At 48.4% G+C, this 13,322-nt stretch overlaps 1 protein-coding gene across 1 annotated transcript in view; it reads right to left on the bottom strand.

Annotated features, from left to right (window-relative positions):
• Positions 1–13,322, bottom strand: part of LOC144674427 (sodium/hydrogen exchanger 3-like) — a 159,520-nt gene that overhangs the window by 80,032 nt on the left and 66,166 nt on the right. The window contains exons 2-3 of the mRNA XM_078535794.1: positions 10,799–11,101; positions 7,651–7,811 (exon numbers count right to left, since the gene is read on the bottom strand). Of these exons, the coding sequence (XP_078391920.1) occupies positions 7,651–7,811; positions 10,799–11,101 (464 nt within the window). The remainder of the gene's footprint in view (positions 1–7,650; positions 7,812–10,798; positions 11,102–13,322) is intronic.

Below are 13,322 nucleotides of genomic sequence, written 5' to 3'. Positions count from 1 at the left end.
AATGTTGGTGCGATGCTTGAAAAGGCTGCACCATGTTTAACTTCGTCACAGTGCATACTAGTGAAGTCTGTATCCCATAACAGAACGGCCACATGTTCCAAAGGCCTTCATCATGCAAGATAATGACTAGTCATTCTGAGATTGATGTCCTTCATTGAGATAATGAGGATGGCAAAGAAGGTTTTAATGTCAAACCTGCATGGAGAGCACAGGTGAAAGAGGCTTGTATGAGCTAGTCATCTTCATTGTCCTGGAACCTTGTGGCTATAAAGGTCTAATGGGCATGTCTGCCGCGTCTGGCCCATGATATGGCCTCTGGGGCTTCAACAACCTCACCCTTATCGAGCTCATCCCTTTCGACAACCTCCTCATCAGAGGAGACATGCAGCTCCTCCATCTCTCCATCTGGCAACCCATCACCCTTTGCGGTACCAGGTTGTGTAGAGCACAGCAAACCACAGTGATGGGGGGAACACCCTTTGGGGAGGGTGCTGGACAGTGCCACCCGATCAGTCCAGACATCTGAAAGACATCTTCAGAATGCCAGTGTGCTGCTCAGTCAAGCAGTGTGTCACGGAATGAGCTGCATTGTGCCTCTCCTCTGAAACACTCTGTGGCCGCTGAAGGGGGGCCTTAGCCACATCTTTTAGAGGTAGTCTCTGTCACTGATGAGCCAACCCTGAATGCGCTGAGGGCCCTCGAGGATCTGTGGCAGCTGCGAGGGGCTCAAGATGTAAGAATCGTGCAAGCTCCAAGGGTGTCTCGCACTGACCTGCATAACCTGCTTCTGGTGGTTACAGATCAGCTGCACATCGAGGGAGTGGAAGCCTTTTCTATTGATGAATCATTGTGACTGCTGCCAGTGGGCCTTTAAAGACACATGTGCAGTTGATGGCACCCTGCACCTGTGGGAAGCCGGAGATAGCTGCAAATCCTACTGATCTGGCAGCCTGGCTGGCTTCATCTGGAGAGATTGGATATAATTGTGCGCCTTAATTAATAGGGCATTGGTAACCTCTCATATGCATTTATGAGTGGAGGATTGTGATATTCCGCAGCGGTCCCCTGTGGAGCCCTGGAACGAGCCACTCACAAAAAAAGCTGAGTGCGATGGTCACTATTACAGCCGCTGGCAATGGATGGCCTCTCAGACCATGTGGCATCAGATCCTCCCGAAGAATGTGGCAGATGTGAGCAATCTCATCCCTTGACAAGTGAAGGCATCTACAGCACTCTTTTGTTCAACTGCAAGTGTGAGAGGCGTCTTCAGTACACCCTGGGTCGTGCCAAACACCCCTGTGAAATTGGTCTCTCCGCCTCAACTTCTGGGTCTTCATGTGGCCCTGCTTGCCAATGTTCCCCAGGGCCAATTCCCCATTTACAGGCTGCAGATGCCTCCCCTGACTGACCGGGCCTATCTGTGGCCCAATACCAAGCCATCAACATCCAGAACCGAGATGTGTGAGACACTGACCACTCCCTGCACACCAAGCAATGCACTACTGACATAGGACAAACAGGCCCTCCCCCTCCCTGGACTGGGACCAGGACATGTGTGCCAGGCACAGCTTTGTAGCATGGTGCGCATAGCCCCAGGACCGTCTCTGCTCTGTGGCCCCGACTATATGATGTGCACAGCCCCAGGATTGTCTGCCTTCTGGCCCAGACTATATAGTGCTCACTACCTCAGGACTGCCTCAGGCTTATGCCCCCTTTCCCTTCCCCCCCACCCCGCCCCCCCCACCTCCCACCAACCAGCCATGTGTCTCTGTTCACCACTTCCCTTGCCCCTGTCTAGTCTAAGCACCCATCCCCAGTCAAGCGAGGGCCTTGCAAAGCCCCCCACCCTTCCCTTCCTGCTGGTCTTGCCTGAGCAGCCTTGGCACAGAGTTGGAGCAGTTATGAACACAGCGCAGCGAAAAGTAGGCAAGCGCTGCACACACACGTACCTCGAAGTCGGGAGTGAAGTGCAATTCAGCAGCTGCACTGTCTGTTACATCCGGTCGCGATTCACGATGGTCAAATTAGCCGCCAGCACGACCATTTAATTTGGAGTGGGGGGCGTGATTCCAGCAAGCTGGGTTTTTACTGAGCATCCATGAGGTGCAAAGGCATGCAAATGCAGTTCCCGACATGGCGCGGCGGGCAACGCAACCCACCCTGAAACTGGGGAGTGGAAAATTGCAATCCATTTTCACACTGGTGGGAAACTGAACTTTTGGTCGCACTCGAGCCATAATGCCCGCCGCTGGCGGGACCAGAAAATTCCGCCCAAAATCTCTTCCTTCCTCCGGCATGAGGTATATTCATTTGTTATGGCAACATGCTGTAACTTTAAAAAGGAATTTTATTCACGTTTAGCAATGACATCTATTAAACTCTATTGACCCTCACACCAATATCAAGTGTAGAATGAGGGATGTACCACACATGTATCTTTTGTATTGTAAATTGTATTCTACCCAAATTATTTGAATTGCTGTTTAATTATTAAATCCACCAATACGATGGCTCTCATTGCCGTTGATGGACTATTCAAGCCACTTCAGTTTGTATATTTGAACTGGCAACGCGGCACTGTGTAAATACGGTACAAGACTCGATCCCTTGTTGGTTGGCCAGCACATCTCTCTGGTTCAATGGTTACCATGGCAGCAGAATGAGTTCCAGATTCCCGAGATAAATCACTGGTTTTGCTCCATCTCGCATGTCTTGTGCTGCTCTGCAGACTCCCTAAAGATAGCAAACAAGGCTATTTATAGTTCCACAAGTTCTGAATTTTGTCAGCAAGGATAAATTAGCCCACCTACAGCAGGCACAGTGTTGTACTTAAAGCGCTTGTTAAGTCAGTTTTGTACCTGCATTGCAAAGGCTCGTAAAATCATTCGGGAGTCTCCAAGAATGAAAGATTCTGACGGCAGGGAGAATAATCACAGGGTCGTGCACAAAAATTGTGTCCTTTTTCTACCCCCTTTGGTTTGTACACCTTCATTTATTAGTTGTAAAAATAATGGAGATTGAAAAAAAAATAGGCTGTTTGACTCACGTTTAAAAGTCACCCAATCAGATATCAGCCCGCTTTCTGATTGGCCACGAGAAGGCAGTGTGCTGTGAGGATGGACGTGCTGGGCGGCCAATGGCGGGAGTCTGTGGGACGGGCAGTTAGAGACAGGAGATCATGTGGTGAACCCTCTCGGTCCAGAGCTGGCAACCCTTAAGGCTTGTTAATGAAATTTACAGAAAGACGATCAAGCTTTTCTCCATCTTTTTCTCAATAGATTCAGTGAGACTCCTGCGCATGAGCAATTTAAGATGTGCCCTGTGGTAAATGTAGCATGCTGGAGAACAACAGGTAACTTTGATTCTATGGTTCCCAGAGCTATCAAGCACAGGGGGTTTTCTTGCTTCACATTTAGGTCTGTGGTGGATCAATTGACAGATTGATTGCTAGGATCAGTCAACAACTCCATTTTCATAGTAAGTTCTGACTACCAGGTTGGCAAAAGGCAAACTAAACGTGCCTTAGGAGTTGCTAGACAAAGAGTCTGCGCGGAATCGTCCCAGATTTGCACTATGCATGGTAACGGAGAAAGAATGGTTTACCACCAGCCGCCGTATCATCCCAATCCCGCCTTATTAATCATGCATTCCCAGGAAACACTCCGTTTCGATGGTGGGCAGCCTCCAATTCACCCACTACACTGTCACCTCGCCACTTCATCATGCCAGCTGCCCTATTTAAAGTGCAGCTGCATGCACAGCTCTCAATGCTTCCAGCCCAGGACTGCTGCAAAGAAGACATGGCCACAAAAAGGCAAGACTGAAGTCCCCCGGGTTAGTGACACATCCCTCGAGCGCCTTTTGGATGTCACGGAGGCCCGCCGTGAGAGGCAGCAACATCACCAATCCAGCATGGGAGGCGGTGGCAGTGGTGGTCTGTGCCAATGTCCTGCAAAAGAGGACAGCCAACCAGTGCCGAAAGAAGATGAATGATCTCCATTCCGCCAGGGTAAATCACTCTCAGCTCACATACTCACAAACCCATCTCACATCCACAGGGCCCTCACTCACTGCCAATTCAAGGGACATCTCTCACACACACCTTCATTGTCCTCATCCTGCCCATGGGACAACCCACACATGCCAGGCATACTTATCATCGGACCTGGCAGGCATCCTGCTTACACTCTCTCCACCTCTATTCATGCAGGACAAGCTGGCACACGACAAGAGGGAGAGGTCGCAGACCAGTGGAGGAATGCCTGAAATCAAGGTCGACACAGGCTTTGAAAACAGAGCCATCCAGCTGGCCGGCGAGGATCTGGACCTGTCCTGTGCTGATGGTGAGGTCGCCTGTGCTCTACCAAGTGAGGCGCCAATGGTGCAATATCCATCAGACAACCATGCTGTGAGTGAAGTGTCCTGTTTCACAGGCCACTGCCATGCACTAATTATCTCCCCTTGACTTCGCAGACACATCTGGGAAACTGCTGACAGAGTCCAAGACCGAGGGCCTCTAATCAAGCCCTGAAGGCACATTGGAAGAAGAATCTGAAGGCACCTTCATTGAAGACCCATTAAAGCGCTTACCCACACCCTCCACCAGCACAGACGCTCACACCTCAGTGAATCTTTAGAATCGGCTGGGGGTCACAATCTGGTGAGCACATCACACTGTCTGATCCACAGTAGGCGGTGTGGGGTTTTTCCACGTATCTGGCACTCAGAGGACTGCAGGAGGCCAGAAACCGCTGAGTCCAAGTCAGCTGACGAGCCTCCGGACTCGGACATACCTCAGTTGCAGGAGCTACAAAGGCAAGCTCGGGAACGTCAGGAAGGGATGTCCACTGCACTCTTCAGTTGCAAGGCACGATAGAGGAGTCTGTCCACCTTCAGGCTGAGGTGCTAGTACTGGTATGTCAATGCACCAAGGTCAATACTGGTAGGATAGCAGCCACCATGGAGACCTTAGTCTGAGTCATTGGTCCTGCACTGCTGCGCGGGCTCAACTCCATCACTGACGTCGTAGTTGGCCTCCAACAGTGTCAACACAAGAGGGGTGCAGGGCTGCTTGATCTCACTTTAGCTTCCCTTCTCCTCTAGGAGTCAGGCAAGGCCCCTCGGGCACCCATAGGGAGGAAGATCAGCAGGTCCACACCCCAGGGCCACCCACCCAGTTAATTCTGGGACCGTTCGGCCCATCTGAATCCCTTCTTCCTGTGGTTCCAGCAGCTCCAGCTCCACAGGCCGAGGAGGGGGCCACTGCCACACAGCAGGACCCCGAAAGCAGGCCTGGGCCCTCCAGGTCTCGGCCCTCCAGAGGATGCCCGCCAAGGTCATCACAGACAGGGCGTAGCAGTCAGCAGGCTGCCTCCACCTCCACTGTGGATGTCTGGGAGCACCAAGATGTAGCAGCAAGGTTAGGAAAGTTAAGAAGATGGAGTTGCACAAAATGGGCACAAGTGTTAATCACTTGTCTGTAATGATCACTATTGTAAATTAACTCACAAGAGTGTCTCCTTGTCTATCGATCCTTGTTATGATGAGCAGTGTTCATGTCACTCAGATGTGAAACCTTGGTTCCTGCACAAGATAAAGGCAGGTGTCTCAGTCCAGGGCCTCTTCTCTGTGCTTTGTGCAACCTTCAGACCAAGGTGATGGTCCAGCTTTACACTCAGTGGACACATTGCTGATGTCTACACCTCAACAGTGTTTGTCATTGCTGCCAGAATGTCATGGGCAGGCGTCACAGAATTCCGTCATTCTCTCTGTGCTCTCAGCACCTTTGAGGTGGGACTGGCCCCCATCTCTTCAGCATCTGTGACCAGTGTCGCTGTGTTCCTGAAGGGGTCAGGTGCTGAATACGGACAAAGGATCAGGTGCATTTAAAGGTTCATGGCTGCACCTCCTTGATATGACCCTGATCATAGAGCGCAAGCGAGCTGCCCTCGGCCAGGCAGGAGTCAAAAATTCACAGAGGCTATGTGAAGATTTATGGAGTCTCCTCACTGCATGTCATCATCATCCTCCTGGAATCAAGCAACAATTAGGGCCTCCGCTGCATCTTAGTGGCAGGAACCTTATCACAGAGGGTACATGTGCTGCCATCAGCCAGACTGGAGTCAAACATTCACAGATGCAATGTGAGGATCTATGGTGTCTTCTCACTGTATGTCGTCGTCATCCTCCACGAATCTAGCAACTATGAGGCCCTCCTGAGTGTGCCTGCCTCGTCTGGCCAGTGCGAGGGCCTCATCGCCATCAGCCTTGCCTTCAAGACCCTCCTCACCCTCACCCCCATCGATGCCCTCTTCATTGGAGGAGACCTCCAGCTCCTGCATCTCCTCCTCAACCAGCTCCTCTCCCCGTTGCAGCGCCAGGTTGGGAAGGGTGCAGCAGGTGACAATGATGCGTGACAACCTCTGTGGACTATATTGCAGGACTGCAACAGACTGGTCCAGGCACCAGAAACTCATTTTCAGCATCCCGATGGTCTGCTTTACTAAGGTGTGAGTTGCAACATGAGCCTCGTTGTACTTTCTCTCTGCTGCATTCTGAGGCTGCCATACAGTTGTCATCAGCCACATCCTCTGCAGGTAGTCCTTGTCCCCAAGGAGCCAAGCCTGCAGCCTCTGTGGACCCTGGAAGACGTCAGGGATCTGAGACCGACTGAGAATGTAGGAGTGGTGGACACTCCCTGGGAACCGGGTGCAGACCGGCAGGATGTGTTTGTGGTGGTCGCACACCAGCTTCACATTCAGCGAGTAGAAGCCCTTGCGGTTGATATAGCAGAGATCTGAGTGCTACGTGAGTGTAGTCGATGGCACCCTGTACCTGTGGGAAACCTGAGATCTGGGCAAATCCAATCATTCTTACATCCTGGCTTTCTGGTCCCAGGCGAAATGCACAAAGTTGTGTGCCCGCGTGAAAATGGTGTCCGTGACATCACCCTTGGAGCAGCCTGTGAACAAATTTAGAGTAGTCTTTTCCACAGCATCCGTACTCTTCAGTTTGATGGGAAAAGGACATCCACAATTAATAGAAAAAGTAGATCTTCTTGTGAAATTTATTGCACCAAAAATTTTAAGAAATTAAATCCCATATATGGTAATGTAGCAGTTATGGTACTGGGCTTGTAATTCAGAGGATGAACACTCAAATCAATTTAATTTCAGTTTTTAAAAAATCTGAAAAGTAATTAGCCGCTATCGGTAAATACCACCATGAAGTTGTTGCAATGTCTAAACAACTGGCTCATGGATGTCATTTAGAGAGTAAAATTTGTCTTCCTTACCCAGGTCTGGCCTATATATAACTCCACTCCCACGCCAACAAGGTTGTCACTAAAATGGCCTGATATCAAACCACCCAATTGTATCAAACTGTTGCAAGGAATGCCACACGGACTGCAGCTGTTGAAAGAGAAGACCACCGCTTTCTAGGAGCAAGTAGGGATGGACAATAAATGTCTATCTTGCCAGTGATGACCAAGAATGAATGAATGAAACATTTTGCCTTTTGATGTAACTAAAAACATATGGGGCAATATCTCAACATCCAAACTGAAAAAAAGATGTCCATGCAAATCCCAACTTTCCCCTTCGTTAAACAAGATGAACAATCAAGGAATTCAAAAGCTGTTAAACTTACCACGGTGACTCCATCATTAAGCAGGGATTCTCCGAGCATAAAGATGAACAATGCTTCATTCACATGGACCTCTTCAAACACGGTCAACACAGCTATTGTGTCAACTGCAGCGATCACACTTCCAAACAGGAGGAATTCCAAAAGGCCAGCATCGAGATTTCCTGCAGAGCAATTTGAAACCACAAGAAATGTTAGCTTTCAATTGCAACCAGGATACCAATAACTTGCATTTATGTAGTGCCTTGGTGCAGTAAAACATCCCAAGGCACTTCACAGGACAGTTACCAGTCAATTAACACAGAGCTATGTACGGATATATTAGGACAAGTGACCAAATATTTGGTCAAAAAGGTAGGTTTTAAGGATTGACTTAAAAGAGCAAAGAGTGAGGTGGAGAGGTCTAGGGAGGTAATTCCAGAGTATGGGGTGTAGGCAGCTGAAGACATGACTAGCAGCGTTGGAGTGAAGGAAATCAGGAATGTGCAAGAGGCCAGAATTAGAGGAATGCAGAGCTCTTGGGGGTTAAAGGGTTTGGGGAGTTTACAGAGATGGAGGGGTAAGGTCATGGAGGGACTTGAACACAAGAATGAGAAATTTAAAGTTAAAGATAAGCGACTTAGTGTGAAGTGGCAACCTGTCACAACTTCCCAACTGGTACCCAGTCCCTACGTTTACTGCTCACAGTAAAATGCCAAAGCTGGTGGAAGAATCCATTTTGATTTTAATCTCTGACACAAGTGCCCTGCATGTGGTGTGTGTGTGTGTGTGTATGGTGGGGTGTGAGTGTGGGGTTGTGGGGCTAATGACGAGCAGCATTCTCAACTCCTCCCCCATCTCCATCCAAAGGGACTCCCACTCTGGAGAGATTTTGACTTCCAGATCTGACTTCAAAGTTGGCATCAAATCTCTTGCCCAAAACCCATTGGGAAGCAGTACCAGGCCAGTGGGCAGGAGCAGGAATTTGGGTGACAGGAGGTCACAGCTGGGGTCCCACATGGAAGATCACACTCGGGATAGAGGAAACCCAAGGAGCAACAGACCCAGAGGAACCACAGACAGACACTCACCAAACAAAAAAGGGCCTTAAATCCTTGGCTCAGACACGGCCTGAAACCTAGGAGTTAAATGGGCGTTCCAGCATAAGTGACACAAACAGAGAGGCAAGTCCTCCATACCCATTTTAATTCCCCACCACCACCCTCCGCCACTCTCGTCTGATGCTGGGATAGTTACAATCAGAGTTTACAACAATAACCAACAAGTCACTTGGGCTGGTCATGACTGCACTACGTTACCCACAACAGCCACAGATACTCCTCCAATATTGCAGCACAGAAAGTGAGCAGGCACCATTTCAGCCCCGGCCCAACTCTGAGCACTAGGTTGTAATCTAAGGTATAGTGCAGGACAAAAAAATGATTCAAATCAAAGAAGGGAAAAAAAGCCTTGCATTCATACAGCACCTTTCACAGCCTTAGGACATCCCAAAGTACTTTACTTTGAATTCAAGTTCTGAATATTGAATTCAACAACTTTAGATCTTGAACTCCCTCCTCCATCCCCACCCCCTTTCTGTTTCTTCCCCCTCCCTTTTGTTTTTTCCAATAATTTATATAGATTTTTCTTTTCCCACCTATTTCCATTATTTTTAAATTTATACCTTTTATGCCCTGTTAGTCTTATTTCACCCCACCCCTCACTAGAGCTGTACCTTGTGTGTCCTGCCATCCATTCTTAATTAGCACATTCTCTTAGATAATATCACCACCTTCAACACCTCTTTGTTCTTTTGTCTGTGACAGATTTTGATTATCTGCTCCTATCACTGCTTGCTTGTCCCTACAACCACCCTCACCCCCCCACTTCTCTCCCCCCACCCCCCCAACTTAAACCAGCTTATATTTCACCCCTCTCCTAATTTTACTCAGTTCTGTTGAAGGGTCATGAGGACTCGAAACGTCAACTTTATTCTTCTCCACCGATGCTGTCAGACCTGCTGAGTTTTTCCAGGTAATTCTGATTTTGAGAAAAAAATAGAGTCAGGATAGAAGAAACTAGTTCAGTAGGATAGGAAAAGGCTGAAGGAATGGGCCAACCTGTTTATGGATTTTGGGAAGGAGGTAGAAGCGGTGTGTTTGGGATTGGAGTCTATGAGGTTGGAGGCTGTGGAGGGAAGACCTCCACAAGAGATGGGAGCTTTCTGTGCACAAACTGGCTCTTGTGCTTCCTACATTACAACAGTGGCTACACTCCACAAGTACTTTGTTGGTTTTAAAGCAACTTAGGATGTCCTGTTATCATGAAAGGTGCTATATTTTATTTTCTTTCAGCTGAGATGTTAAACCAAGGCCTCATCTGCCCTCTCAGGTGGACGTAATAGATTTTGGTGATAATTCTGCTTTTCACATTTACACTCCACTCAACACATTTTTTTTATTTCCTCACTTGTCCCATCTGCTCCTGCCTCGCACCATCATCCCTTTTGTCATTTAATCTCTGCTGTTTTCCACCTTGTCACAGACTTTCCCTTTTGTTCTTTCCTCACTCCCTGCCTTTTCCTCTGTACTTGCTTCAAATCTGTTATATCTCTAACTTTTTCCAGTTCCGTCAAAAGGTCTTTGACCTGAAACACTGGGCCGACTTCTCCCGCAGGTGTCGGGACCCCGATGTCAGGCCCGTGTGGGGGTCCGGTGCCCGCACTTGCCAATAGGAACTAGCGTCGCAATCTTCCAGAAGGTGGCTTCCTAATTGGTAGCTCCACTCGTGCCATTTGGGCACTTGATCCTGATGGTCCAGAGTGCTGGCAACTCTGGAGCCAATGGGAGAAGTGGGCACTACTTAGGTAGGTCAGGGACCAGGAGGATGCCTCAACACGGAGGGACCTTCACTGGCCAGCTAAGAATGCAGAAAATAAAGACTCCCAATACCAGTAGGTATTGCAGGATTTGACACTGACACTGTTGTGGTCCCTTCACCCATGCAGCCATGATGTAATCCTGTTGGTATAAAACACTTGGGGAAAGACACCAACAAGATAGAAAATTAAGACTCCTTTGTGGTCCAGATAGCCACGACTACTAGTTGTATTTTATCCTGGTCTCACCTCAGTTGGATAAGATAAAGCTACTGCTTGGATCTGCGCCCTTACCCATAATACCTGTCCAGAAGACACCATAGAGGGACAGACCGGTTGTTACAGTATTCCAAATTGTTCCAATGATGGCGTACATTAGAATCGATCCGAGGTTCCCGAAGAAGTGCCGGATGGGCATGAAATACCCGGCGTCCAATACAATGGGTGGCAGGAGATAGAAGAAGAAGACAGTCGGCGTTAAGGTGAAGGAGGCAGTGTGGTCAGCAGCCCAGACAATTCCTCCCAGGATGACGCCCAGCACAATCAGCAGGGCACTTTCTGGTACCACAGAGGTGACTTTTTCAGACAGGTGGAAAACTAAAGAATAAAGTAAATCAACAATCAGAATTACATGAGTATTTTCTGTGTGGAGTACCAGATAAAGAATTAGTCTGGTGTGATTAAATAAAATAGATCACCCCATTTATCCAACACTACGGGGGCTGGAGCACTTCTGTATTTTTCATTCTGGCCTTCCCCAATCCCCTGACTTATTTTGAAACACATTAAGGTTCCAAGATGGCAATCACAGAAACAGAAAATGTAAGCCAAGTTATATCCTACAACCACAAATAATGCACTTAATAAATGATATCAATTATAAAAGTTGAGATATTCAAAAAATTAACAATGCAGATTTATGCCATTGGCATGTGCAGGAGCTCCAAACCCAGTTGTCATGCCGCACTAGAAAATGTAAAAATTGTATTAACATCAGCTAGAAATGCATGGTTAGGAGTTGATCTGAACCACAGCATTGTGGCCATACAATACAATGCAGCAGTTCTTAAATTTGTAAAAATGATACAATTAGATACACAATTGTGGCAAATATCCATACATTTCAAAACGGTGCACGTGTCTTTAAAGTTTTTTTTTAAAATCATTAATATTGTTTATATTTTCACACTGATGCTAAAATTAAGTCCCATAATTAAATCACAGAGTAAGAAAGGTAATTCAGCCCATTCCATGCTTATCATTGCAGGTCCAATCTAAAACTTCCTCTCCCCCACACCACCTCCTCACAGCTATGTGAACACAAGATGTACACCATAGTTTTTTTATCAGCTTCATCATTTGTAAACCGCAAAGCATTTGATTAATTAAATCAAAGGAGCCCGTGGCCAGAATTTTTAGCACTTCGGGCAGGCACTCGTCCGACCCGAGCGACCGTAAAACGACGTGCGATATTTCGGTCAGCAGATCCACGCGGGAGTTGGCAGCGCGCCCGTCGACAATTAAGAGGCCTATTAAGGCCAATGAAGTCATAACTGAAAGAAATTTTTTGCTGCCCGTCCAACCTCACGGTTGGCGGGCAGACGAAAAAGGACTCTGTCACATGAGGGGGCATGTCTTTTAACATTTTTAACATTTTACAATTCTTTACTTTTCGCTTTCAAAACGTTGTGCCTCAGAGAGCTTTTCCAACGCGCATCTTCGTGCATGTGTGAAGTTGCGCGCTCGCCTTCTTCCCCCTCTCCCCACACTGGCAGCGCTGAGCGCTGCTGCGGGCACTTCACACTGAGCGGGCCTTAATTGGCTCACCAGCGTGAAATCGCAGTCCAGCCCCGATCGCAGGCGGTGGTCAGCCTCCCGACCGCTCCCACCCACCCCCACCGAGCCCGCCCGACAAAATTCTGGCCCATGTCTAACTAGTGTGCCCAACATAATTGCACTTTTAAAACAGGAATCTTACTACTGAAGAGAACAAAACTGCAGGGCTACAGGGAACAGGTGAACAAGTGGGATTGGTGAGTTGTTCTTGCAGAGAGCTGATGTGGACATGATGGGCCGAATGACCTCCTTCTGTGCAATAACCATTCTATGATAGTGTTTTTTCTCTACTGTTCTAAAGAATGGACTAAGACATCCCAAGTCTAATATGACACTCGGGGCAGGGTTTTCCATTTGCTCTTTGGACCCATCAACATCAAAAGTGGGTCCTGATCCCGCACAGTGTCAGGGGCAGCACCCCAACAGCGATTTTTGCAGGAGTGGCCAATTATTAGCCAGAGGATGCACTCGCTGTCCCATTATTGGAGGGTGGATGAGCACTCAAAACTGGAGAGCCAATAGGAGGCCCTCGAGGACTGAAGGGACTACAGCCTGCCATTGCAAATAAGGGAGAGAGAAGGCACCTCCATCTTGAGGTGCCCTCTCAGCACCTATAGAATACTTGAAATTAAAAATGACCACTGCTGCTGGACCATCATTATAGAGGAGAAACCCCTCCACAGGGCAACCAGCGGCTGCAGCTGTGATAAGTAAGCATGGTGGCTGTGTGAGGCGGTGGTGGGGGGGTGGGGGAGGGGGTCCTCAAAGTAATCCTGGAGTGCTGGCCCCTCAGCCTGCCACCAGGAGACTGCCTCCAGGCATCTGGCTTGCCCCTGGTACCGCCAGGGATTGGGTAGGCCGATTGAGTCGTTCCCGTCAGTCTTTGATCAATGGCCATAATTGGCCTTTTAATTGAGTGAACAAGCTGCCACTTGTGGGCAGGTAGCAGCTGTTCCTTGGCCAACCCAATCTCCAGGAAAAT

The sequence above is a fragment of the Cetorhinus maximus genome, chromosome 3 (genome assembly GCF_964194155.1).
Source record: "Cetorhinus maximus chromosome 3, sCetMax3.hap1.1, whole genome shotgun sequence".
Classification (NCBI taxonomy): Eukaryota; Metazoa; Chordata; class Chondrichthyes; order Lamniformes; family Cetorhinidae; genus Cetorhinus; species Cetorhinus maximus.
This window is presented reverse-complemented; position numbering and strand designations above follow the sequence as displayed.